This window comes from Phalacrocorax aristotelis, chromosome 4 (assembly GCF_949628215.1).
Source record: "Phalacrocorax aristotelis chromosome 4, bGulAri2.1, whole genome shotgun sequence".
NCBI classification, from domain to species: Eukaryota; Metazoa; Chordata; class Aves; order Suliformes; family Phalacrocoracidae; genus Phalacrocorax; species Phalacrocorax aristotelis.
The window spans coordinates 43844559-43869937 of NC_134279.1; the positions used below are offsets into that span (position 1 = coordinate 43844559).

General features: G+C 36.5%; 2 protein-coding genes across 3 annotated transcripts in view; both read right to left on the reverse strand.

Annotated features, from left to right (window-relative positions):
• The window catches only part of HPGD (15-hydroxyprostaglandin dehydrogenase), a 191530-nt gene that overhangs the window by 122627 nt on the left and 43524 nt on the right, over positions 1–25379 (reverse strand). The gene's annotated exons all lie outside the window — the stretch shown is intronic.
• GLRA3 (glycine receptor alpha 3) overlaps positions 1–25379 on the reverse strand; it is a 95721-nt gene that overhangs the window by 27234 nt on the left and 43108 nt on the right. For both annotated transcript variants that reach the window (XM_075091160.1, XM_075091161.1), the window contains exons 4-6: positions 18967–19190; positions 15910–15992; positions 2153–2290 (exon numbers count right to left, since the gene is read on the reverse strand). In XM_075091160.1, coding sequence (XP_074947261.1) covers positions 2153–2290; positions 15910–15992; positions 18967–19190 — 445 coding nt within the window. The remainder of the gene's footprint in view (positions 1–2152; positions 2291–15909; positions 15993–18966; positions 19191–25379) is intronic.

Below are 25379 nucleotides of genomic sequence, written 5' to 3' on the forward strand. Positions count from 1 at the left end.
CTAAACTTAAGTTGAAAAATCTTCTTTGGTCACATTTTGCATATCAGCTGCAGTTGCTTAGCATTCTTTTAAGAATCCTTTTAATCTAATCTGTCACAGGCCAGAGAAACAGACTTTTTTTCTAGTTTTGAAAAAATTTTTTTTCCTTCGGAGTATCCCACAGGGGTATCTGTCTACAGTATCTCATTGCAGGAGCCTTAACAAAGCACATTAATGCTCACATATTCCATTGATGAGTGGGGTCCCTCAGGGGTCTGTCTTTGGACCAGTATTATTTAACATCTTTGTCAGATACATGGATAGTGTAATTGAGTGCACCCTCAGCAAGTTTGTGGATGACAAGATGAGTGGCATGGCTCATACTCTAGAGGGAAGGGATGCCAATTCAGAGGGACCTTGACAGTCTAGACAGGTGGGCCAGTGTGAACCTCATGAAGTTCAACAACATCAAGTGTATAATCCTGCACCTCAGTCAGGGCAATCCCAAACATGGATACAGGCTGAGCAATGAGTGGATTGAGAGCAGCCCTGTGTAGAAGGACTTGAGGGTATCGGTGGATGAAAAACTGAATATAGGACAGCAATGTGCGCTTGCAGCCCACAAGCTAATCATATCCTGGGCCGCATCAAAAGAAGCGTGGCCACCAGGTTGAGGGCAGTGATTGTGCCCCTCTGCTCTGCTCTGCTCTGGTGAGACCCCATCTGGAGGGCTGCGTCCAGCTCTGGGGCCCCCAGCAAAAGACAGACATGGACCTGCTCGAGTGAACTCCAGAAAGATGAGAATACTTTCTACCACAAATTCTTATTTGTTAATATCACTATACAGGTTATAGAAGTACAGTTACAGGCACATGTTAAAATGGCAGAAAGCAAAGGAGACCAAAAAAGGACGAAGAGGTTGCCTATATATCTTCAAAGGAGACAGAGAAAAATAATGAAAATTATTTTTTCTTCTTTGTCACAAGGATTATGGTAAAAGCAAAAAAGAATTATATGAATTTCATTATTATAATTAACAAAGGGATGTCTGAGTGAAAAAATTACCCTGCTATAGAATATATATCTCAATTTTTGAAGGTTTTTAAGGATTAGCCTTATATAAGTATTTGTACAGTAAAAGTGCATGTTATGTATTTCCAATTTATTTTAGGGAACACTTCAAAATATTTCTATCAGTATCTCTCCATTCTAAATGGAAATTATTAGAGAATCTTTCCCTCCCTTTGTAGCTGTGATAAAACTCAGTGTTGAAAAGCACTCTTCCTTAATTTTGATTGCAACAGGGCATTCCTTATGAATGCCACTTATTGAATTTTCTTCCCTCTGACATTTCATCACAATCCAAATAAAGAATTCTAAACTTATATTTCAAGATATGTTTAATCTAGAACCATATTTGAGAGCAGAAATTAAAAGAACTATGGATTAAAATGAGAGTTTTAGCTTTTTTTTTCCCCCGTGAGAAGGTGGAAGCTATGCATGCAGCCTTCACTACATGTATTTTGAGGGTTATTGTGCCTGTAATTGTCCAGCTACTGACATAATTCTTTTATAATTAAAATACAATAACTATATTATTAATGTTAAAGTCCCCTTTTTCAAATAATCCCAGCGATGATGAAATAAACATCACATTTCTACAGAGGCTTCAACTCAGAAAGGCCAAATCTGGTTTGGACACCTGGCCCTCGTATATTAAGGATGCTTTCAGCTTGTTTGCATTGCCCCCTTACTGTATGAACTAGGGCAAGGACAGCTGGCTTGTCAACACTGTGTCCCTTTCTCCTGACTGAGCCAGGCCATGTTTAGTGTGCACAGTATGCGGACCTTTGGATTTCAGCAGTGCTTCATATCCACAGTGTAGATGTGGTCATGGCACTCACTGTAAAAAATAAAATGCCTGACTGAATTCCTTTTGAATCATTTCAACTATGTATTTTCTTAGAGCTTACTGAAATAGAAGTTTGATCAGCCTTCATGTATTCTTTTGTCATTGTGTCAGTTATTTAAGATTGAATTACGCTGTGCAATGCATCTGTATATTTTAATCTTCTTGTGAGTTCAGTGACAATATTTTAAAAAAACCACCTCCCTAAAATAACAATAAATGTTAAGTGCCTTTCCAGTTTTAATCACTAATACGCTTTCCTACCTGTATTGTAATGCTTGGTGCAGTAACACAGATCCTTTTCTTCTTTCAGCAGAAACTGTGGCAGAGTGAGACCTTCTGCTACTTGAACTGCTCCCTTTTCTTGCCATTCAAATATTAGATCATTCATTGTGTATCCAACTGAAAAAAAAGGCACAAATAAACTCTACATCAGCTGCAAAATTTGAAAAACAGGGACAAACCAAGTGGTGATGACTTAAGTAAATGTCATAAAAAGGAGAAAATACAGGAGGTCTTCTTGTACCTGTTAATCAAAAAGTGTTATCTGCCATTCTAAACTATACTGAACCAGAAAAAACCCACAACCCAACAGCCTTATGCATCCTTTGTGAAATCTTAATAGTCAAGTCATCTATTAACGGAAATAACAAAAGTATCAAAATCAGCTAAACAACCAATTTGCTTGGGTGCTTGGGAAAATCTTACCCTCGCCAGCCCATGAAGGATAACATAGGCCTTCAGTCTCAGATCCTTCTCCTTTTACCTGAGGTGAAATGGTGGATTCTCAAAGCTATATTTATGGATTAATGTCAATTTGAATTGCTAGGTATGAATTCTTCAAAAAGAACAATGAATGAAAATTTCTGCAGGAGTGAGTTATTAATTGAATTGAAAAGTATTTTTCTCTGAAACTGGTACAAAACAAGGAAAAGCTGTAACCTTCTTCACATACTAGTTGACTGTGACATATTATGGCATTAAAAGGCATTCAGTTTTAATATTCAGATTCCTGCACTTATCTGTACCTGATGCATGTGTGTATAAGATTAAATAAAACAGCAACAGCTGTAGTAGAAATACTAATCAAGGGCCAGACTTTGTAAAGAGCAAGTATTTTTTCCTTCTATTTCCCTCTCTCAGATGAATATTTGCTTGGGGTGTCACTGGGGAAAATAGCTCTATTTCCTCTGACTATGTGATATATTAACTTGCCAGTATATCCCTGGATAGATATTCCAATTTTTTTCTGAATAAATTTTACCTGTTTATGACAACGGGGGAAAAAAAAGTCTTCCTGGATTCCTATTCTCATCCAGGTTTCATTAAGACATTCTCAGAATCTAATAGATTTGGACAAAGTGAGATTTTAAGTTTGACATCTAAAACTAGATGGCTTCTATTGTTGTAATAGCTTGAACGACAAGGGTACACTTGAGCCACATATAATAGCTTGAACTAGAAGGAAAGGGAGTAATTTCTACATCTAAATTATATTTCTTTCATTTATCAATTCTGCTTCTTTGCAATATTTCCTTTCTGCTTTAGTCCAATGTTAATGAGCTGTTGAAAATAACCTACTGATAACTGGAAATACCTTTTAACTTTTCAGTAACAAATTTTTGTTCAAAATATATTGTTCAGAACTTTGTAAGAGTAACTATCTGCCCATAAATACTGAAATTTTGAGTTCCAGTGAAGGAAATAACCACTTTGGTGTGTGGGCATAAATCTTTCCCCTCTTACATTCAGTGACATCATTACTCTCTGAATACTATAAATGCTATTCAGCCATAATGCCCTGGTATGCTCACCTCAAATCTGAGACACACTTCATCCTTTCTGATCTATATTGAATGCACCTATAAGCTAACAATCAGTGTTTATAAATTTAAAACTCTTTTCAACACCTCTCTTTGCATCTAGATTCTTTATGTTTCTTCTGGGGAGTACCTTTATACAAGATAGTCACAGGCACTCAGGCTGGCAGTTGGCTTACTTCGGCATTTTGTTGAGACTGGATAAATATGCTAAAAATGGGACCATATCCTTTTAAATAAGTATTTAATTAAGATCAGACATAATTTAACTCATTACAAGCATATATTAACTGTGCAAGGAAAAATTTTTCTTTCCTCTTGAATGCATGACATCCTATAACCATGGTCTTAAAATTGACTTTAAATGCCATGAACTATGAAAAATCAGAAGTATAACTCTTATCAAACTTTACATGAATTCAGACAAAAAGCAGTTGCGTGTAAAACAGATTATCATTTGAATCACGTAGATTATAGCCAGAAGTGATATTCCCTGAGTAAAACTCATTGAACTGACAAGAGACAACTGCTGTGTCAAAAGGTATTTCACTAAATCAGATTCATTCATCTCTAATGTGTGCTTTTAATTTTTGTTATCTACCCTGCCCACTAATTATTCTATAGTGCAATCTATTAAAAATAATAACACTGTATGCAAAAGGCTGATGTAGTAGTTAATTTTTATCATGTTTACATTTTAAATACCCAAATATAGCTTTAACATTCCATACTGTAACTTCAGTTTTGTAAGTCAAGAGCATATTTACAAAGTAAATATATCTTAAGATATAGAGGACCTTAATGGAAATGTGAGTTTATGTTAGACCAAAGAAATTTAAAATAGTGTAATGTATATCATATTTCCACTAGGTATGTTAAATTAAATCAGCTTAGTTTCTATTAAAACTATAGCTCTTTATTAAATGCGAAATACGTGGCCCAGTCAAATGTGCCCATTGAATTAGGGAAATCTAAAATCTTGTAGTAGTCCTGTAATTGGGGAAGCAAGAAAACATAAGTTATTTAAGCTTATTGACCTATTTGATAACACGAACTTGTCTAAATTTTCTTTAGTGAGCAGTGTTAACAAAGACAGGTATTCTTGGTTTTCCAACTGAAAATATTTCTTTATTTGGTACAGTTCCAAATAACCTGACGATCTCTTTCTTTTTTTCTAACTCCTACATCATTCTTTCTTCTTGGCATAGAGAAAAGGAAGAAAGACTACAGTGAATAGTATCTAGACGCTTGCAGAAACAAAGCAGAATCAGAGAATTTGCAGGAACAAACTGCAGTTCATGTTCTAGGCCCGTCCCAGGATATTCTATGCACCAAAGGGCTAACCCCCACATTATTCTGGGTTAGAAATTTTTCAGGAGGGTCAGAAGTGCTAATAGAGTAAACTGAGCTTCCTTAACAAAAAATGGAAAATATTTTTGGTTTTTAATTAATTTTATGAAGACCTGCTGAATAGCACATTGCTTAACATTCAGAATGCTCTTGCTATTGTGTGCGCTGTGCATAAGGGGGAAAAGGCATTTCTATAGAAATGGCCCTTTAAAAAAGTCAGTGGTTACTATACTGTAGTATATACACTATTAGAGTTTAGGTGCATGGTATTATATATGCAATAAGCCTAAAAATTTGTCCTCCAGCACCCTAATTTTGGGAGCTCTGCTGATTAATGTAATTGGTATCCCTTACTGAAGTGGCTGGGTTCCCAACAGCACAAGAAGACATCATGACAGATTTTGGAATTACTGTAGGGTTCATTCTCAGCAACAAAGTAGAGATTTATGACCCTGATATGGACAAGGCACCAAATTGCTTAGTACCACCAACGGGGGGTGGGAGGTGGAGAGGGGCTAAGTGCAGAGCAAGTAGCAGAAGTGTAGAGAGCTTTGGTAATGAAAATTTTGAAGCCTCAAGGGCAGAGTGTTATTTTTTAGATTTAGGATCCTAGAATTGCCAGTCATAAAAGTTCACAGCATTAGAATTATGTGGATAACTTTAAAATCCTGATGCCACTGCCTGCATTCTGTGGGACTATATATATCATTCATGCATATGTATTTGCAGTACTCAGGCCTACATTTGCAAAGTGGAATCTGGTTAGATGCTGCAACAAAGCAGGTCTCTACTAAAATGCATTTACCTTACTCATGTAGATGGAAAAAGTACACTCAGCTGTCCACAGCTGAAATGAGGTTTTCAAGGACAAAAATGAAGAAAAGTAAATTATTTAATTGTCTGTATAAGATTAGCAACTGATCAGCTGAGAAAAGGGAGATGAGGGAAGTGAGTAGTGGCAATCTTTGTTCTAGGTTTATGCAGTACTAGTCAATCTAACTGATCAAGCTCATAATTAAAGATGAGTGTTCCCAAAACACAGCTGCAATTAAAAATAATTGATCTGAATGCAGTAGTATCCAAATAGTAAAATTCAGTAAGACAGATATCTTTGTGTTGTCTCTCAAATTTTGCTTTGATATTCTTGGATAATAGCACTGCTAGCAGAAAGGGCTAATTTGTTGGTCAAATACATGCAGAAACACTTCAAACAGAATATCTTAGGAATGGATTATTGTGCCAATGATTTATAAATATATATTAGGTTCAATCCAGTGCATTAATTTTTCATGAAATAATCACAAGGCATGATAATTAAATAAGGCAAGACATCTTAAACCAAATTTAAGCAATACTAAACCTAAAGTCCACCTGAGCTTTTGTTACTTGATTAATAAACATGCATTATCTTCGAAGCAATTTAAAGAAAATACTCCAGTAACATAACTTTAAGTAAAAGTCTAAATGCCTGTTGCTGATATTGGTCTGCTGTCAAAGATTAGAGATACATTGTGTATATTTTCCAAATGGCCTGTGTGATAAAATATCTGAGAAGTTGTATTCCATTACGCGGTTGTCACTGTGCAAATGGAGCAGTAAAGAATGGTTCTATGATTGGATCACCTTGTTAGCAAACTGTGAGCCTGAAATGTGAAGACTTTATTCTGAACAGCTGTGTGGTTACCGGTTATATTGCTAAATATGTTCTGTATCCTGTAAGAACTGCACTGAAATAGGTAGTACTTATAAAGAACAAGACATTTCCTTCTATAGATTCTCAGGGATAAGGAAGATAATAGTGTCTTTATTGTGCTGTTAGGACCATAAGTACTGAATCCACAGAAACTAGCTGGCAGGGGAGTTGGCACAATCTAGGAACCTGAATTTGAGGAAGTAGAGGAACCAGCTCACAGCAGTGTCACAGAATAAGGAATCAAGTCCCTTTCAGATTTTCAAGTTCAGTCACACCTATAGAAGCCCTATCTCCCTAACGATACCTGTTTAAAGATTCTTCTCCTTACATTTGCTATGCCACAGAAGCCCATACCAAATGTTAATGCAGTGATGGGTTTTGCAGTTGATTTACATTTTTTCTGGATTTGCAAAAATAGCAAAGACAATACTTAATTACACTACCTATGCCTCTAATGTTTCTATCAGTAGGTCACTATATTTTGTCTAGGGAAATAATTTCAGTGGCCTTCTACTCAACTCTAAGAGTATAGAAAGAGATAACCCAAAGACAAATCAGAAGAGTGCTTTTACCAAGTACAAGGAAACGTAAATATTTATTAAACCTGCTTATAAATGTATGGAGATTATTCTGTAGTAGACGTAAGGCTTAGCTCTTAAATCCTGGCTTCTTCTTGAGATGGGCCTTGAGCGTAAGATGCTTTCTCTCTGTGCCTTGCTTTCATTTTCTGCTTTCCATAGGAAGCGTGGCGTATGCACCCAAAGGGTGTCCCAGTCTATGTGTCTGCAAGGAAAAACTTTGACTCTATGCCCGAGCACACCTATCTTTCAGAGTAAACTTTTGCTACATAATCGTTATTCCTGTTCTTTGTAAATTCTTGCTGTTCTGTTGTACTATATTATCTCTCTTGCTGCTGCTTCGTGAGCAGAACATAAATATCTCTTACTCATTTGCATTTGCTGTAGACCAACATGGTATTCAGTCTCTCACTAAAATGGAATTTTTCTTTTTTGACTGTGAGGTGGTTTTGGTGACTATTATAAATGGCTACTAGACATTTTTATTACTGGTGATTGGGAAATACAGTGTTATGGAGGAAAGTCCTAGTGGCTACATTTAGTGTTGAAAAAAGGACAGTCAGTCACTGGCCTGGTTAGTATATGAGGGTCACTTTTTCATTGATGGTGGGAAAAGTGACCACAGAAATAGCTGAAAGCAATGGAGGCTACCATCTAGTAGAGTGGACTGCAGGACCAGGACAACCTAAACTAAATCAGGTGCCTTAGTAAGGATTTCTGTAACTGAAATGCAGTGTGCTAGGGTTTGGGTTTGCAGGGTGTACATGCATGAAGGTTGAGAAAGGAAGTAGAGATGCCAAATTTTGTGTGTTATGGGATGCAAACCAGTTACTGTGGCTGAAGCAGAGTGCAGTTTGCAATGTATGTGTTATTGCCTGGCTACTGTCCGGGTTTTTGCTCTTAATTCTGTAAAGGTATTGATAATCACAAAAAATCTAAGTGGCATCATATAGAACTGGAAAGAAAGGTCAGGAAAAACACATTGTTATGTTGAACAGATGTTCAGAAGTTGCAGGACTGGTTAGGTTACATTAATACTGTCTATATAAACCCAAAGTCTGAGGTGTTGCACATCTGTAATGCAAAATTAGATGTTAAATTGTTCAGAATTATATGACAATGCTATTATTGCAGGAGGAGAAGGTTGCAGAGGGAGTATTTCTTGGGAAAACTAAAAAACTTTGTGTATGCCTGACACTGTAGACTCTCAGCAAACATCTCTCTTTAAAGACACAACTAATATTTAGGAGTCTGAAGTCATTCCAGATAATTAGCTAGTGAAGCATGTACAAGGAGACTGAGACCTCCGCCCCAAATGAATAAGAACAACTGGCAAACTAAGTAGAATTAGTGTACTGGGCCTGAAACAATCGGGGAAGTTGGATTTGGCCTGCAGAAGTTTTTCTTTGGAAAATGGTCTGTCACAGAGCTGGTGGTAACTGTGAAAAAATGAAAGTAAGACTGTGTGGTTACACTTATGGAGGGAGGAGGTGGAAAAGATAAAGCACTAGATAAGGGGTAGTTGTCAGGGTTTGTGCCTGGAATAGGTGATTCAGGGTTTTGAATATCTGGACATCAGATAAAATGATATTATAGTGATAGTCTATTTAATTGATCTAACCTATACGAAACTCTTTGGCAGAGGGTGGACAAGACATACATGCTAACACTAGCCTTTAGACAGCACTGAAAATTGTCTAGGAAGACTGAAAATTTTCTGCATGTTCAATTATAGGTTTCGGGAAAAATTGCAGGGAAAAAGAATGTGATCCTGATGAACTACTTCTAAGTAGCAAAAGCAACTATACTGTCTAGAAAAGAGAAAGCCAAACTTTTCCCTTGATGTTGGTCATCTTTCCCAGAAAATTAACTTTTCAAAAATGGTGTTGACAAGTTGTTTACCAACACCCTATATAAGACGTCCCCGAAAGAAAAAAGCAGATTGTATCTGTGGTTTTTTAACATTATTATTAATCTTAATAATAAATATAACTTCTCCATTCATCCAAGTTTGAAAGTACAGGAATAAAGTCCATCTTAAACAAATATGGTTCTGTTCAACCCACATCAGTTCACATAACTCTATAGAACTTATTGGAACTAAGCTATTCATATCAGTTGTATATATGTATGTTAAGAGTATGAAGATTTTATATTAACTAATTCAATATTACCTGTAGGCATTAAAAGCCCACAGTCTCATAGGCAAGACAGTGGACATCCAACAAGTTTGTCCTGAAGAAATATTGAAGTGTCTTGAAAGTATTAACATCTCTTCTCCAGGCTGTCCAAGGACTACACCATTATAACAAGACAAGATTTTTTTATTTAGGGCAAGCAATTCCCCTGTACCTTCAGAGACTCCATACCTTTGAACCTCAATTGTCTCAGCAATTCCAAGATACCTGTTTTTTTTAGTTCTGCTGACACAGACTTATTTACTAAGTTCTTTCCTTTAAACCACCTTTAGAGTACCATTCCAACCCATGAAGAATAAAATTTTTGAGCAAACTTGTGATCTAGGCAAATACCAACATACCTTGTAAGTTTTCTACTCATTCTGTTTTATTCCAGGAAGGCCATGCTTCCCTTGTGTCATTTTACAATACCTACAGGCATACTAAAACCTAACTCATTTCCCCTTGTTCAATTAAAAAAAAATAATGGATGGCATGAAACAACTTTGCTGAATATCTAGCATTTTTGTACAAGAGAGTTTGGTTCGACTACAGAATTTATTTTATAGTTCTTTTAATCCCAGTAATTTATCTAAATTCTGTTTTCATTTCTTTAATGTTTAGTAAGGTACAGGTCCAAGAACCACATTGGATTTATTCAGCAAACCAAGCAGTTCTTTAGGTATCCAGCTGAGGCAAGGACTACAGTCATGTTGACTAGAGTTATTTCACTACTCTTCTGTTATGCATCCCAACAGTGTGCCTCCGGGATAGGATGCCCGCACATTACAGTTCCTAAGAACATGGCAGAGGTTTGAATTGTGCCCTAAATTCCAAGCAACATAGCAGGGGGAAGATCTGGCAGCACTAACAAATCTGGTTTTGGCTTGAGGGTAGAATAAATTCTTCTAATATGCATTACACACTAAAAATATTAGCTTCAGAAATAATCTGTGATGCATTTCAAGGCTAAATTTATGCTGGACCTCCAAGAAAGCAGGATTTTATTCTACACACTTCTGAGCTGCTTTGCAAATCATCTGCCCCTTGCACTGCTCTCTAAGTCGTTCTGATGGAATCGCTCTCTTGGGAGTTACAGGTTTATCCTTCTTAGCCTGAATTTCAGAGAATAACAACACTTCAGGCCCAGCCCTCTGCCACATCTCTCAAACTTAATATTCCTTGCTGAAGCCTATAGATTTTCAGCTGTCACTTTTATATTAGTTTCTGTGAGTTCAGCAGCAGCTGTAGTTGCTATTGCCTGTTCATCGGGAGTTTTTCAGGAGCTGAAGACCAGAAATACGTAGCTGTTTGTAGCTGTGTGTCAGGTCTCACTTCAGGTATGCACAGTGGACCGAGTCACCTGTCTGCAGGGTAGAAACCATAGGATGAGTTGTTGACAATTTTTGTGCTACTGAAATGAAAGGGAGAGAAGAGGTATGATTTCCATATATTCAGGCACAGGCAGGCATTGACGTAGTGTGTCCATAATTACAGTCACTCAGGGAGACACCTGAGATTCCCTGGCAGCTAAGAAACACATTCCAGTTCTATCATCTTTCTTATGGTGTCTTTTTGTGCTGTTGTGGCAAAGGAACAATGCACACATTTTCTGTAATGCAGTAGCCTGTACTGCTGTACCTTGCTTACAGGTCTTTTCGTTTGCACAATCTCTAATTTAGAGACTGCGAGGAATGAAATTGTACTATTCAGGCAATAGCATCATGTGGTACAGAGTGAATTTTCTCTAAAAATCCAAAAGACAGGAGGGTGATTGCTTAGAAAGACTGAAAAGCTTCCATAAACAAAAGGGGGAAAAAAGTCATTGCTTAATTTATTAAGAGAGACAATAAATATCAAAATAAAATAATGAGGTGAGCAGGTGCTTTCTCCCTTACGTATGTTCCTTTTCACAGTATATTTCTTCTTTTGTAACTGAGTTAGTCTTTTCACTATTCTTTGAAAATTCAGGAGTATTAAATGTCACATAAAGCTATAATTGTAATATATTAATAAAGGAATGCTGTGAGATAAAAGTGAACCTTAAAAAAGAGAGAGACGACAAGCTCTAGCACGTGAAAATACATTTCTTTCCTGGGAGACAGGCCACAGAAATAAATATGTATCTAGCTGACATTTCTTTGTATCTTATTCAAGCAGAATAAAACTAAAATTATCTCACATGCCTATAGCCTGCCCTGGTGTAAAGCATAGAAATATAGAAGGGATTATTTCATATGTGCATTTTCATTTGCTTCTTTTCTAAGCTACAAAAGCAGCTCATTCTAGTTGCTGAGAAATCATTTGGTAAAAGAAATCCTTTAAAAATAGAAGACATTTCCACTGAAATATTTTTCAGACACTTTATGATATAAGTGAATACTTTAACCAGGGGCAACTCCAGCTGCTTAGACTGACCTTGGGAAAAAAAAAACCCAAATATTAAATGAGATGGCTAAAAATAAAAATATCATTTGGAAAAAAAAGCTATCCATGAATTTTCCTCTTAGAGCTTTCTGTGCTGGAGCAACAATATCAGTACTGAAGGAAAGTATCTAATACTAAACAAAAGCACAATATTATAGCAGAGGTAAAACCTACGGTCTGTCCTTTATAAGTAACTGTGAGCCTTTCTTTACAACCTGGTGGTAAGATGAATAAGAATAAGACGAGTGATTTGTTAGAAACAGTCTAATTTGCTTAGTGACACGTGCAGACACAAGGCTTGCAAGATCAGATACAATTTAAAGAAACTGTGAGATAAATGGAAATGGGCCTTGTAAAATTGTAATTGTACAATGTTCTACCCAACTTGGCACTCAGTGGAAAAAACAGCAATGACGATCCCTATAAAAAGCAACATCTGGAAGCATGGCTGCTGCTGTTTTCCTCCTGTAACCACTTCGGTTTTTGTAACACAGCCTGATGATCAGACCATTTACTCAGGACACGAGAGGACTGTGTTCGCTGTTTTGAAACCTCACATCTTCTGCTTCCCTGGACAGTGCACCAACGACAGGGGTTAGCGCTTTGATCCGCCTGTCTGAGTTTTCTCACTGTGCACCAAAAATTCTAACCCAGCCAGCCACAGGACTATATGACACAGTGGCATAGAAGTTAGGCATTCTTGGATGGATTCAGGCTCCCAGGGTCATGTCAGTTCTTACCTCAGGAGATTCGATATGAAGCCTGGGAAAAGGCTAAATGCACCCATCCTCCTCTTTTCTTCTATAATTTTAAAGAGAAATAGATGCCTGTTCTTAGCCAAAGGTTGGAGTTTGAATGTGTCTGATCACCTTTTTCTAAGTTTTGGAAACTGGTCAGAGTTCAGATTCATATAAAACATTTTTTTTTTCACCTAGTTAGTCTCCTGTCCAGCATGTAGATATTTTTTTGTAACTCCTCCAAGGTGTCTATTTCTCTTCCTGTATTTTCTGTATAGAGAAACTGATCTTGGGCAAGTGAATTCCTACACTTGAAGACCTAGGAGGATGGAAGTTACGTCTTTCTGCCTATCCTCTTTGGATCTGTCCCAGAGTAATTTCTCTCAGTTTTAGGAAACTGCTGTCCTGCAAACCTAACTGGTTATTCTTCTATCAGACCTGTAGGTATAGCCAGACCTTCCACAGGCTGCAAAATTTTCTGCCTCAGGCCAGCTACTTTGCCCATAGTCTCTATTTTTCAATGTCTGGAGTTACAGGTAAATTAGAATTAGACAAGGCGATATGGGGAAAGCTTTATTACTTGTAACTTCCTTATGAAATAAAATGTGATCTTTCTCTGTAGCTAGATTTTGAAGCACTAATTTGTATTTTGTTCAGCCTTCTTTTGTAAACATTGCCTCTCTCTGCTATGTGAATGTGCAGCAGGGAATTTAATCCTACTGGACCGAATGATTAAAAACAAGACTTCAGTGAAAAATGGAAAATACAGTAGAACATCTACAGTGCTGTTCAACTAATAAGTACTGGTTCCCTATGGTGCAGTTTGTGGGGATTGTGAGCTCCTGCAAGGTTTCTATAAAGCAAAACAGATGCCTGTTTGCTTGACAATGCTCAGTTGTTGTGTGGCCTGTCCTCACAAGGGCTGAAAGAGAGGAAAATTACTACTGAGTTTTATGAAGTTGTTACAGCAAAAATTTCATAACTTTTAGAACACATTTTTGTTTAAAATTATACTTTTTGCTTGTTCAGTCAAACACAATGATACTTTCTGTTTGAAGTATAATCGTATATAGTGAATATACCTGCCATCTGTATGCACTCTGACACAACTGTCTCATATTAACCTTTTATTTAGTCACGTTAATTATAAAGGTGACATAGGTTATTAGTAGGTTTATCCACTTGGGTTGACTGGAGTTTTGCTTAAATGGTGACTATATAATGCCCTAAATTCCTCGACATTTACACTAAATAACTACCAGTTTTAGTCAGGAAAATTTCTGCTGTCAGATTCAGCCATTGCCCTCATATTGAAAGCCCGCTTTATAATACTACCATCTGTCTACTGCAATGTAAGAAAGATCTGGCTTTCATACTCACCCTGCCATTTTTTGTAAAAGCATCGCATTATCAGCACAACAGACAGTTCTGACATACTGACTGATAGATAATTACCTTCCCCTTCTCTTGATGCAACTTTGTTCCAGTAAAAGAAGAAAAAAACCCAAGAAATAATTTAATCAAATTATGTATGTTGTATTTCTGATCTATAATATATTTCAAGTAATCCAGTATGTTAATTCTATATGCAGAAATTTATTTTCTGAAATATTCTACTTATTTATCCTAAAACTGTAAATCTAGATCTAACATTAAGATGGGGATTTATTCATTTATCTGGTTTTCCCCGTTGCTAATTTTCACAAACTTCAGATTTCTCAACTATTTCAAAGAATGCTTTATTTACTTTTTGTTCTTCACATCATTAGGAGGATTTTTCTGCTAGGAATCTCTTCCAAAGTCCTGTCATTTAAGGGGAAAAGGTGACTCCCAAATACTTCATATAACAAGGAAAATGAGAATTTAATGCATATGTGTGCCTTTCTCCTCACACATCCTGTGTTAGCTCTGATCATAGCATCAGACAGAACATTCAGTTTTGTCTTTTTGTTTGTGTGTTTGTGTGTCTGCCTTGAAAGGGCATAGCTGCTGTATGCTTTCCATGTTCTTTTATGTTCTAAGCAAGATATCAAGGGAGATAAGTACAATATACAATGAATTAACAAATGCTGATTTTATTTCACATAAAAAGTATTGCTCTTGACTGAAAGATAATTCTGCAAAGCCTGTCTTGTGTAAGCTGGTTTTACCTTCTCCTCTGCTCTCCTCTGGATATTTAGGTATAATGCAAATAGAGTTTTATGAAGGGATTGTTTAAAACATGGAGTTGTAATTTTGCTTCTTCCATAGACATTCTTGTGTAACACTGGGTTGGGTCAAACTGACCTTCTCTGCACTAGAAAGCTATCAGGCCTTTTTTCTTTCTATGTTTTTCTGGATGCTTTCAATGTCAAGCCATCTGGGCTACTACAGATTCCTTTAAGCCCAGGGTCTCCAGAAGATGCTAGAAATTTTTCCAGTGTTACAGCTGATGGACAGATCATGGTCACATTTTATCCCTAGCTAGACGATACCTTGTATGGTCTTCCTCCTCCTCCTAATGCAAGGACTCTACAGCCCTTCCCAAGATTTTCTGGGAGGTGTTCCACTCATCCAAGCTGCTGCCCCAGTTGAGGGGGTGAGGGCTGTGTAAGTGACATACCCTATGTAGGTACATGGGCATATATGTATATACATGTATGCGCTGTGCCATCTTCTACAGTTCTCCCTTGTAGTTAACCCTTTCCCTAATCCCTTCTAGGATGATTAGGTAAAAACTGCAGATATGTAACTATAACATGTAGGCATGCTGAAGAGCTAAAGCAAGAATCTGAAGAGAAGGTACTCAGTACATATTGTCACGTTTCCAGCTTTTAAGGAGACTGAGTTATTATGGATTTCAGGATATTCACATAAAACACATAAATCACTCCCTTATGTTGTTTGAATGTTTCCTTTATGCTCTCCCATATTACTGTCCCCTGTATGTGTGAACACAGGGAAGACTTAATGATGAACCTCCATATGAATAAAGTTTGTGTAAAGGTAACCTGGCACTGGGTACTTAAGTTTAGCAGTAACTTTAGATTTACACAAAACAGTTGATTTTCAGTACAAGTAAGGGTGAAAGAATCTCTTCCTTTGAAAATCATGTATGTTTCACAGATTCTTTTTGTAAAATAGAGGATTCTTTTTTGCAAATTCGTTCTTGTAGCACTACAAGGGGTCTTTCTACCTCCTACATAGCTGTTGTAATCCCTACAAAAGTGTTTATAGGATAATACATGACTGAAACTTACAGCTTTCCAGCTGCATTATACATGTTTGCACATCCATTGGAAAATTTTTGAGATCCATCGGGCAGGACAGTATTAAAGTCAATCTGAAAGAATACAAAAAAAATATTGAAAAATATGCAATAAAAATGCCATAGAACTGCACAGAAAGAACTCATGAAAACACTGGAAATAATTAAAAATAGAATAAAATATATTTTTTCATTAGAAAGCTCTCAAAAGTGATCTATATTAGCTGAACCCATTTCACTCGCTCAGCCTAGTATGACAATGTGGAAAAAAATTATTACAGACTTTCAGAAAAACACTTTTTTCAAATGGTTGCCTATCTTTATGGGAAGTCCAGAGGAATGCAACAACAGCATGCTTTTTTTGTGCTACAACAGAATTCTTGTACTGTTACACTATTTCAATTCCTTGACGTAAAATTTACTCAAATTTCCAAGAATTTCATAACAGATGTCAGCTGTAAATCATGGTGGCAAAGTAATTTATGTGTTATTGTTCTAAAATAAGGTGCTTAAATTATCAACACAAAGGTTTAATATAACATTTTATGGTATTGATGATAGACTGAAATATGCTTGTAATTTTGAACTGCAGCTGTGCTTCACATTAGTCCTGATACTTCCTGTGAAATACTTTGCAACCTATAGGCAAAAGAGGTATTTTTACATTTTATATCAACACAATAACTTTAGAGTGATACTTCTCAGAGGAATGAGAAAAAGAATATAAGAGGTAAAGGCACACATTTTCCCTCACTGGCCATGTTGGGGTATCCGTTCATCATTCATAGAATCATAGAATCATTAAGGTTGGAAAGGACCTCTAGGATCATCAAGTCAACCGTCAATCCAACACCACCACGCCTCCTAAACCATGCCCTGATGTGCCATGTCTACACGTCTTTTAAATACCTCCAGGGATGGCGACTCTGTCATGACTGCGCTTTTCTCCTTGCTAGAAAAATTCTTGCATGAAAATGTTGTCTCATATTCATTTGTCAATTAAGTTGATGGAATTTCTCAAAAAACCTGAAGGGCTTGAGTTCAATTCCTTATACATAAGGCTTTTCTAGAATGGCAGTGCTCTAATCCCCCTCTCTTAAACTCATTCCCCTGTTTTTGGCATTGGGGCTAAAGGGAAGTGGGCAGTAGGCAGCAAGCATGGCTATTTCTTTTACCCTACTTTTCCCTCTCCAAACCTTCTTGATTCTTTGTTGCTATAACTTCTGTTTAGCCTGCCAGTGACAGAGCTGCAACGGGAGAGTCTGAGGAGGGAATTCAGACCCTGGCCTTATTCCCATACTATTAAGAATGGTTCCAAATGCAAAATCTGACTAGTAGGCTAGTAACACAGCAAGTCATTTCAGAGAAGAGGCACCTGGACTTTACTTAGTGCTTTAGTAAATATTTTAGTATTTTATATTAAATACTCATTGAATCAGGGGCTGGCACCTTCTAATTATCTTTTTGTCTGAACTGTTCCAATGCAATTAGGGGAGAAGGAGGCATTAGGGAGTGAAAAGAAAAAGCAAATTTAGAAATTTTCATTTTTTTCCTTTTAATATCAGCATGTTAGAAATTAGCATGTCTCCCCTCATCAAAAGTTTATCTGACTCAAATTCACATAAGAACTCAGCTAGTTTGCTTTTATAATTTAATATTATAATATTTCTCACATTTGGTTCCCCCCCCCCCCCCCCAATTTCATGTGACCATGAACTTGGTCTGAATTCTACTGAAGTTGCAATCCAAGCTTGCTCCAGTTGAGTGGTGGTGTCCATATTCTCTGTTGTATGTATCTGGAGGGACCAGGGCAAGGAGGAGGAAGAGTTATTTCATTGGAGTGGAACAACTGCCAATGCCTCTCAGGGTGATTCAGGCAGTCTGGAGATAATTGATTTACCTCTACTTTCTACCTGGTTCCAGAGAAGAAATCCTCTTTACTTGTGTTCCATCCACTTATAGTGACAGAATACAAGTTGTGCCACTGAAGAATGATTATGTTCCCAGACTGGCAGACTAACCGCCTTTTGAATATGAAATGCTCATAGGAATTTTAACTCAACCCTTTCTCCCTGTGTAAGCTTGACAAGATGCTGCCCACTTGCACTGGAAGGAGGGAGGAAGGAGACTCCCCTGCCACTGATACACCCACCCAAGTCATAAACATCTTCTTTTCCTATTAGTATACAAACTGTTTTACTGATTCCTGACACCTCTTCAAAAAGTCCAATTACCCATTAATGCAGTATTGTAAAAGCATGCAAAGCAAAATGCTAAGTGGGCAAGAAGTATATTTGCTTTGAAAAGTATAACATTTTGCACAAGTATATCACCGTATTAATACCAAATCTATCTTATGTCTAATCGGGCATTAGTATATTTATATCCAATGTGTCTTTCATAAGATCAGGTTTTTGAAGATAGTAGTAAAATGCCTACTAACACCTGTATTAATAAAAGGAAAGTGGGGAGAAGGGAAGAGAAAAGAAGTAGCATAACTAGATTTTGTCAATACTTATATCTGATTGCTGCTTACGGCTTCATAAACGTTTTCAAAAGTTTACTTTCCACTTTTCTCTCCATCTCCAGCAGTAAGTGAACTATTCTTTAAATGTCATTCTTCCTCAAACAGATCATGTTTCCATGTTGAAGTGCAACTGCAATATCCAAAAAGGTGAAAAAGAAATAACATTGGATTGTGATTACAGGGAGGCTACAGCGTGTGAAACTCTCACACAGGCCAGCTCAAATTATAATACTCCAGGATTATTTGCTCTGTGCAAGTGTCCTAGTTCCTCTATGCTCAGTATCTGTACTTTAAAAAGGCAAAGATACTTTTCTTATGGTTTTTACTAGGCGTATTCCTAATGAGGGATAATTTCTATTTCAGTATTAACACGAACAACAATGACGATGAAGTTCTGTATTCAAAACTCACATTTACTTTAGTGATAGTTCTGCATGACTAGCAACTGAAGATATCCATTAGCAATTCTTAGGTACACTTTTCAGCTTCTATCTGAAAAAAATCATTTGATTAGAGACTCACCTGATGGAATAAAGTACATTTCCATTTTTGAAAATTCGCAACAATTTATTATCTGTTGTAACCTCATGAAAGTTGGCACCTTTTTCATTAGCAAAGAACAAATCAGGTTTCCAAATTGAATCCAGCATGGATGGATCTAAGTCTAAAGAGTCATCTGGATATTCACTGTATGCGAGGCGTGGATCGTTCCAATTCTGACGGAGAAAGATGTTCACTCGGTAATCCTGAATGAAAGAGAAAACAAGCAAAGCTTTATCAAGCATAGGGATTTAGCTTTTATTTCATTTCTTAGCCATGTAATCCCCTGTACATCTGTGGATAACAAAAGAATTACTTAGCTGAATGCCAGCATGATACCTATTTGTATTAGTGGGGGCACAATGTATAAGAATAAAGATGCATTTCAGGGCAATTGAAAAAATCCCAAGCTAAGGAAATCCAACCTCTGTGTACCGTTCATATAACTCCATATAACTCCAGCCCTACAGTAGCTTTGTCTTGAAATCAAAATGAGAGAAGCATAAAAAGAGTTATATGGAATTACCTTTTTCTGCTCAATTCCTGGTGGAGGCATTCCCACTTCGCTCTCTTAGGCACTGAGAATCTGTTCCACTGGAAGGAAACCTCAGCTACTTTCTTTTCTCTCTCTCTAACCCTTACATATTTTAGACACACCACTTGGACTTTCTGTGCCTCAGTTCCTTATTGAAAATTGTGTGAGCAGTACCTTGCCACCGAGCTGTACAAGAAAGACAAATATGTTCCTTCTCTATGTAAATATGGTGGACATCATACAATTCCTTATGATAAATTAGCTTAGGTACAAGCGGAATCACCTTAATTCCTACAGACAGTCCTGTCTTAATGAAAGGCATTTTTATAGGAAAGGCAAGTGGAGTACTTCGAACTTCTGGAAGTCATTCTGGAGTCGTATATGTCCTCTGTCAGAGACAACATTGTATTTATGGCTGCACACTTTCTTAAAACTTTACTACTCTGAAAGATGGAAATATTTGTTTTTAAACAAAAGTGCATATTATCGTCTCATTAAATTATATAGAGAACTGAGAGAATTGAGGCACTGAGCATAAGGACAGTAGGTGCACGGTAGGTGCACGGTAGGTGCAGAGGGGAAATGGGGACTGGTTGTCAGAGCTTCTAAATGTAATAGAAGTAAATACACCACTTATTTGTTTTAAAAAAAGGTTTATTGTTAAAAAAAAGACAATAAAAATGAATTTTTAAAAGAAAGTTTTTTGAGTCAGAATGGGAAATTAAGTGTTCAAGGCTGAACAATAGAATTTGGCCAATAACCATGGGTAGTAGTTGTTAGTGGTTAGAATAACTAGTTAAAATCTCACTGGTGTAGAAATTGTGGGATGTTGAAATTCCAATGTTGTATCAATATTTGGTCTTACGAAACCTGGAACATATAGCTACAGAGTTGTGAGAATCATGCCAAAGGACATAATAAAGGACAACAGGAATCTCAATATACAACATTTATTCATGAAAATTGGTGTTTATATTTTCAGCAGCTGTTGTTTTGGTCAATTTAATTACTCAGCTTGAATAAGGGTAGCCAAATATGCTAAAAACATGCTTGCCAAGCATTTGTCCCTTCATAATCAGAAAATACTACATATCATATACCGAAAGTCCTAGAAGAGGATTTTATATTCATATAACCTTATAAATTTTAAAGAAAAAAACCACTAGGTGGAAAACTACACCTGGAGAATGAAATGAATTCAGATTATTGTTCTCAGTTGACATGGAAAAGGCTCTCTGACAAAGTGGAAGCATATAACATTAAATGCCAAGTGGGAAAAAACCGTAAGATTTGTTAATTCATTGCTATTTTGTTTTTTTTTTTAAAAGTTAATTTTTAAACCCCACTTCAGAAAAGGACTGAAAAAAACTTCCCTTTTTTTTTAATCACAGCTAGTGACAGCCTCAAGAGCCATGAGAGAAGCTGTTGGTATTTTTCATAATTAGCACTATGGCATGATGAAACCAAAGCGGGGGCTTTCAACTTTACAAATGTAGAAACAAGCCTCTTTTTTTTTTTCTTTTTTTTTTTTTTCTAAGTAAGCCAAACCCCTTAGACAAGCTTGTGCCTCAGTGTTCATAGAACTGAGCTTTTGGTGTCTTCCATGCAGTAAGAGGGTATAATATCCTCTTATTTCATTGCATAATACCCCAAATACCATGTAGTACCGGTTCCCCTTCCAAAACTCCTGTATAAAATCAAAAGGCCAGGAAGAAGCAGGATGTGGGAGCAGTGACGGCTCTTACTGCCTGTCCCAACATGTGGACTCTTTGCACTGAAGGAAACATTAGCTCTAAACCTGGGGCACTGGGTGTGAGCACTGCAGCTCTCAGGATGACTTCTGCACTTCAGCCAAACCCAAGCTTTACCTTTTAATTTGTGTAACCTGAAGTATGTCTATTCATTTTACTTTTCTCTGTAGAATATAGTGAGTTTATGAATGGGATCACTTACAGCGTAAGGGACTTCCATATGCATAAGGCAGAACAGACAAAAAATGTATAGCAGAAAGTTGAAATGAAAATGGAAAATGGATGAAAACAAATTTAGAAATCTGTTCTAGGTTATATTAAGTTATTACGTATGTCAGTTCACTTAAAGTTTATTGGTTTAAATTGTTTCCAGCTTTTAAGATGAAAAAAAATCCTAGTTAAATTTTTCATTGAAATGATTGAAGCTATTTTTTTATTGTTCTCTCCCCTGAAAAGTCTGACTTAAATTGGCTGTCATTATTCACTAAAAACATTCCTAATTTATCAAAAGGAAAAAGATACATTTGACCGCTATTGTATGAAGCACAATTATTAATCATCTCAGTTTATAATTACACATTGCGAGCGTAAGGCTTAACTGCTTTAAACAAGTAGGGATATTTGATACAAACACAGAGACCAGAATTAAACGGCTAGAATTGATTTGTTTTCTTACAAGAGGATTACTATTCTCACGTGCTACTTGCCTAGAGGGGTGACTCCTAACTCACATAACTGTGCTGGGGAGGTTCCTTGAGGGAAGAGTGAAATCATCATTTAAGTTGTGGTGACTTACACAACCACGTCTATAACCTCAAGGAGCCTTGAGGCTGTATAACGTCTGAACAGCTGCTATGCCCTGGTTCTACAGAATGAGACTGATTTATCGGTCTGCCCTTGCTTCACTGTCCTTTGAAACACTTAGCCACAGGGTGAAATTTCTTAGAGGGTCAGGATAATGTTTATCTACTCCATAGGGCTTAATAAAATCAAAACTGGGAGATCAGGTAGTTCTTTTTTGCTGTCCATGCTGGAGGCTGAAGCCATTGTGGACTCCAGTACTAACATTTTGATTAGCAATTTCCAGCACAGAGTTAAATCAAAGATACTTACATAATAAGTTGATTTCTTCTTCATTATACTGATACAGATACAGCTATATTCCCATAGCATACAGAATAGAGCTAGAATGCTTTATGGAAACTTTTACACAAATCCTCAAGATATTAATTGCATGACTCACTAGTTTTTTAATGCATTTTTTAATAGGCACTATATGTGGAATCCTTCTAGATCTGAGGGAGAGATATATAAAAACAGATTTCCAAAATATGCCCTCCATTTGAACATTGCCTATCACCTGCTCTCATAATTTTTGAATCTTGTCACTTGAACAAAATTATCAATCTTTCATGCATAAATAACCTTCCAGAGCTCTACCTATTCCAGTTCCAAATACTATAATTTTGACTAATATATCTATCTGAGTGAAATCTAGATTTGTCTTTTACATAATATAGTCAAATGATTCTTGCTTTATTTGTTCTAGCTCACTGTAGATTTTTAACACGGAAATCTTATGGACTTTCCAAGAACACTGCTAAGAGTAAATTTGAAGGCAGTATGAGAAATACTGTTCTTGTGTAGAATATTGTTTTATACTGATAATTATGGAAGTTTTTTGTTCTCATCCATTAAATACCTGTATTGAAAAATACTTGAGTTTCTGGTGAGGTCGTAGAAATAGCATAGAAAGTGGATGCCTTTACTGAAGTCTAAAATATAGATTTGTTCAGTAAGTTTCCACCACATTATAGCAAAAATGTAAAGACTTGTTCGAACATATTTTTACTAATTTTAGTAACTGCTTGTATTGCAAGTGCTTGAAAATCAACCAAGAGCAAGGCCCCATATTTGTAGATTATATGCATGCACGGACTAATAACCCTTCAATGGTTAGATTTTTCTCTTTCCAGGTTTTTACAGCTGTTGCTAACAGCTCCATTTGACATAATGCTGGAAAAGCTTTTCGCAGACAATGGCATGGACTAGAATTTATTTTGTTGCAATGAAAGCTGAATATGATCCTCTGTACCTAAGAAGTTATGACAGATGTACTGGGCAGACTTGCTCACGTGAAGGCTGAAGTGAGAAATGGAAAGTAGCAGGGTGACCTGGAGTAAAAGGAAGGCAGAACTAGAGGGAACTACTAAAGGCAGGGGGAACAAGTAATAATTTAAATTATTTCAGTAGACATTACAAGGGAGATGAATATGTATCAGGAATACATATAACTCCTCGGGAATTAATTAGGTCAAATAGGAATCTGAGTTTTCCATACTAACTTTCCATGCAGCCTTTCTTCTGTTGGTGGGTAAATATGACATTGTCTAGAATAGGGTAAATAGGGTAAAATAAAAGGTAAAACTGAATTAGTTCAAGTCCAGAAGCAGGGCCTGCTAACTCCAGCAGCTTAAACACCTGCTAAAATGGACTATGGGAAGGGATGTATTTCTAACTTTAAACAAACTTGATTACATATGAGTTGTTTTTAAATCTATTGATAGGTATGAATAAGACCCAAGGGAATCCTGGCCTAAAAAAGCAACCAATGTCTTGGAAAACCACTTCAAAATAAATATAATTTTGTAACTATAGTGTGCTATTCGTTTTACTGAATTTGTTTATTACCCTATAGGGAATGAGAGTATTTGGTCATAGAGCTATGTGTGCGTTATCATTCCTCTCCCTCTATCCACTCACCCCCCTGCAGAAAAAAAATAAATAAATTATCAGGTGCTGAGTTATCAGGTGTTCAGGTGCCTGTGCAACAGTAGAAGTAATTTCGTATTTCAGCATAGCACCCTTGGTACACCAACATAAAAAGGAATGTTGTAGAGCATATGTCACTTCAGTTTCTGTTTTGTTTCTTGGGTAAATCAAAAACATCTTTGGCCTTTATTTTACAAAATATTACACTTGCCTTATGCATTTTATCTTCAAAGTACTTTGACTTCTTAATCCTAACATTAGTTGATTAATAAGTTGTTTGCAACAGGCTGATTAAAAGCCCGTAGCAATTTTACTTTTTATTATTTTAATTTTTATGTAATACCGTGGGAAATAAGTTAGACTTAAGACTAACTCCAGAACTGGAAGATAAAATGGGAAACTAAGCACAAAATCATTATTTTCTGAACCAGAAGAGTTCTACATAATCCAATATAGTACTAAACTTTCTACTGCTATGGGACAGCAGTAAAAACATAATACTGCCATTCTTATTTTGCAGTTTCTATGGTGAGTTTTCCTCTTGCAGCATATGTTTTCCTGGTTTATCATAGCTAGAATTTTTTTCTTAATTAATTTTAGAAGATTTCATAAAAAGTGAAGGATGATTTTGGGTTTTGTTATACCGATACAAAGGTAGTAAAAGGCAGGGACTTGATGGATACAGATTGTCATAGTTGTCTTCTCCCTCAAGCTCCTCATTCTTATTGCTGTACATGAAAGGCTACTGTTTACAGAACAAATTAATAGTTTTAATTTTTACTCTTTAGATTTTCTAAAGTCGCTATCTCAGTCTCTGAAAAACATGCAACTTGACATGCTTTTTATTGCCACCTTGATTAGTGTAATTAGACAGGATGCCCTGTGGCATATTAGTACTTTGTGGTAATAACATCTTTCCATTTTAAATTTGTTCACTGGCCCTAAGCACGATGGCTGCACTTTAGGTAACCTAATTTCTCTGGGTATATTGATGGACTTTCCTCAGTTTTACTTTGCATACATGAAAATTTCAGACTGGACCAAAAGCTGTTCAGGTAATTATTTCAGTATGCCTTTGATGAAATTTTCCTAGTATAGAAACATAAATATTTGAATTTAAGTAAGCCCCTCAAATTGGTAAGTCATTTTCCATGCAGGTTACCAATGTCACTGCTAAATCAAAGTAGGAGAAGACCCTTGAAATTGACACTGACATTTGAAAACATGCAAATATAGTTTGCGTAATCTGAAGGATTCCCCTGTATTTCCTCATGCTTAACAGCTGGAATTCCATTATTACTGAGATTATTTATGGTGAGTCCTCATCTGTAGTCATG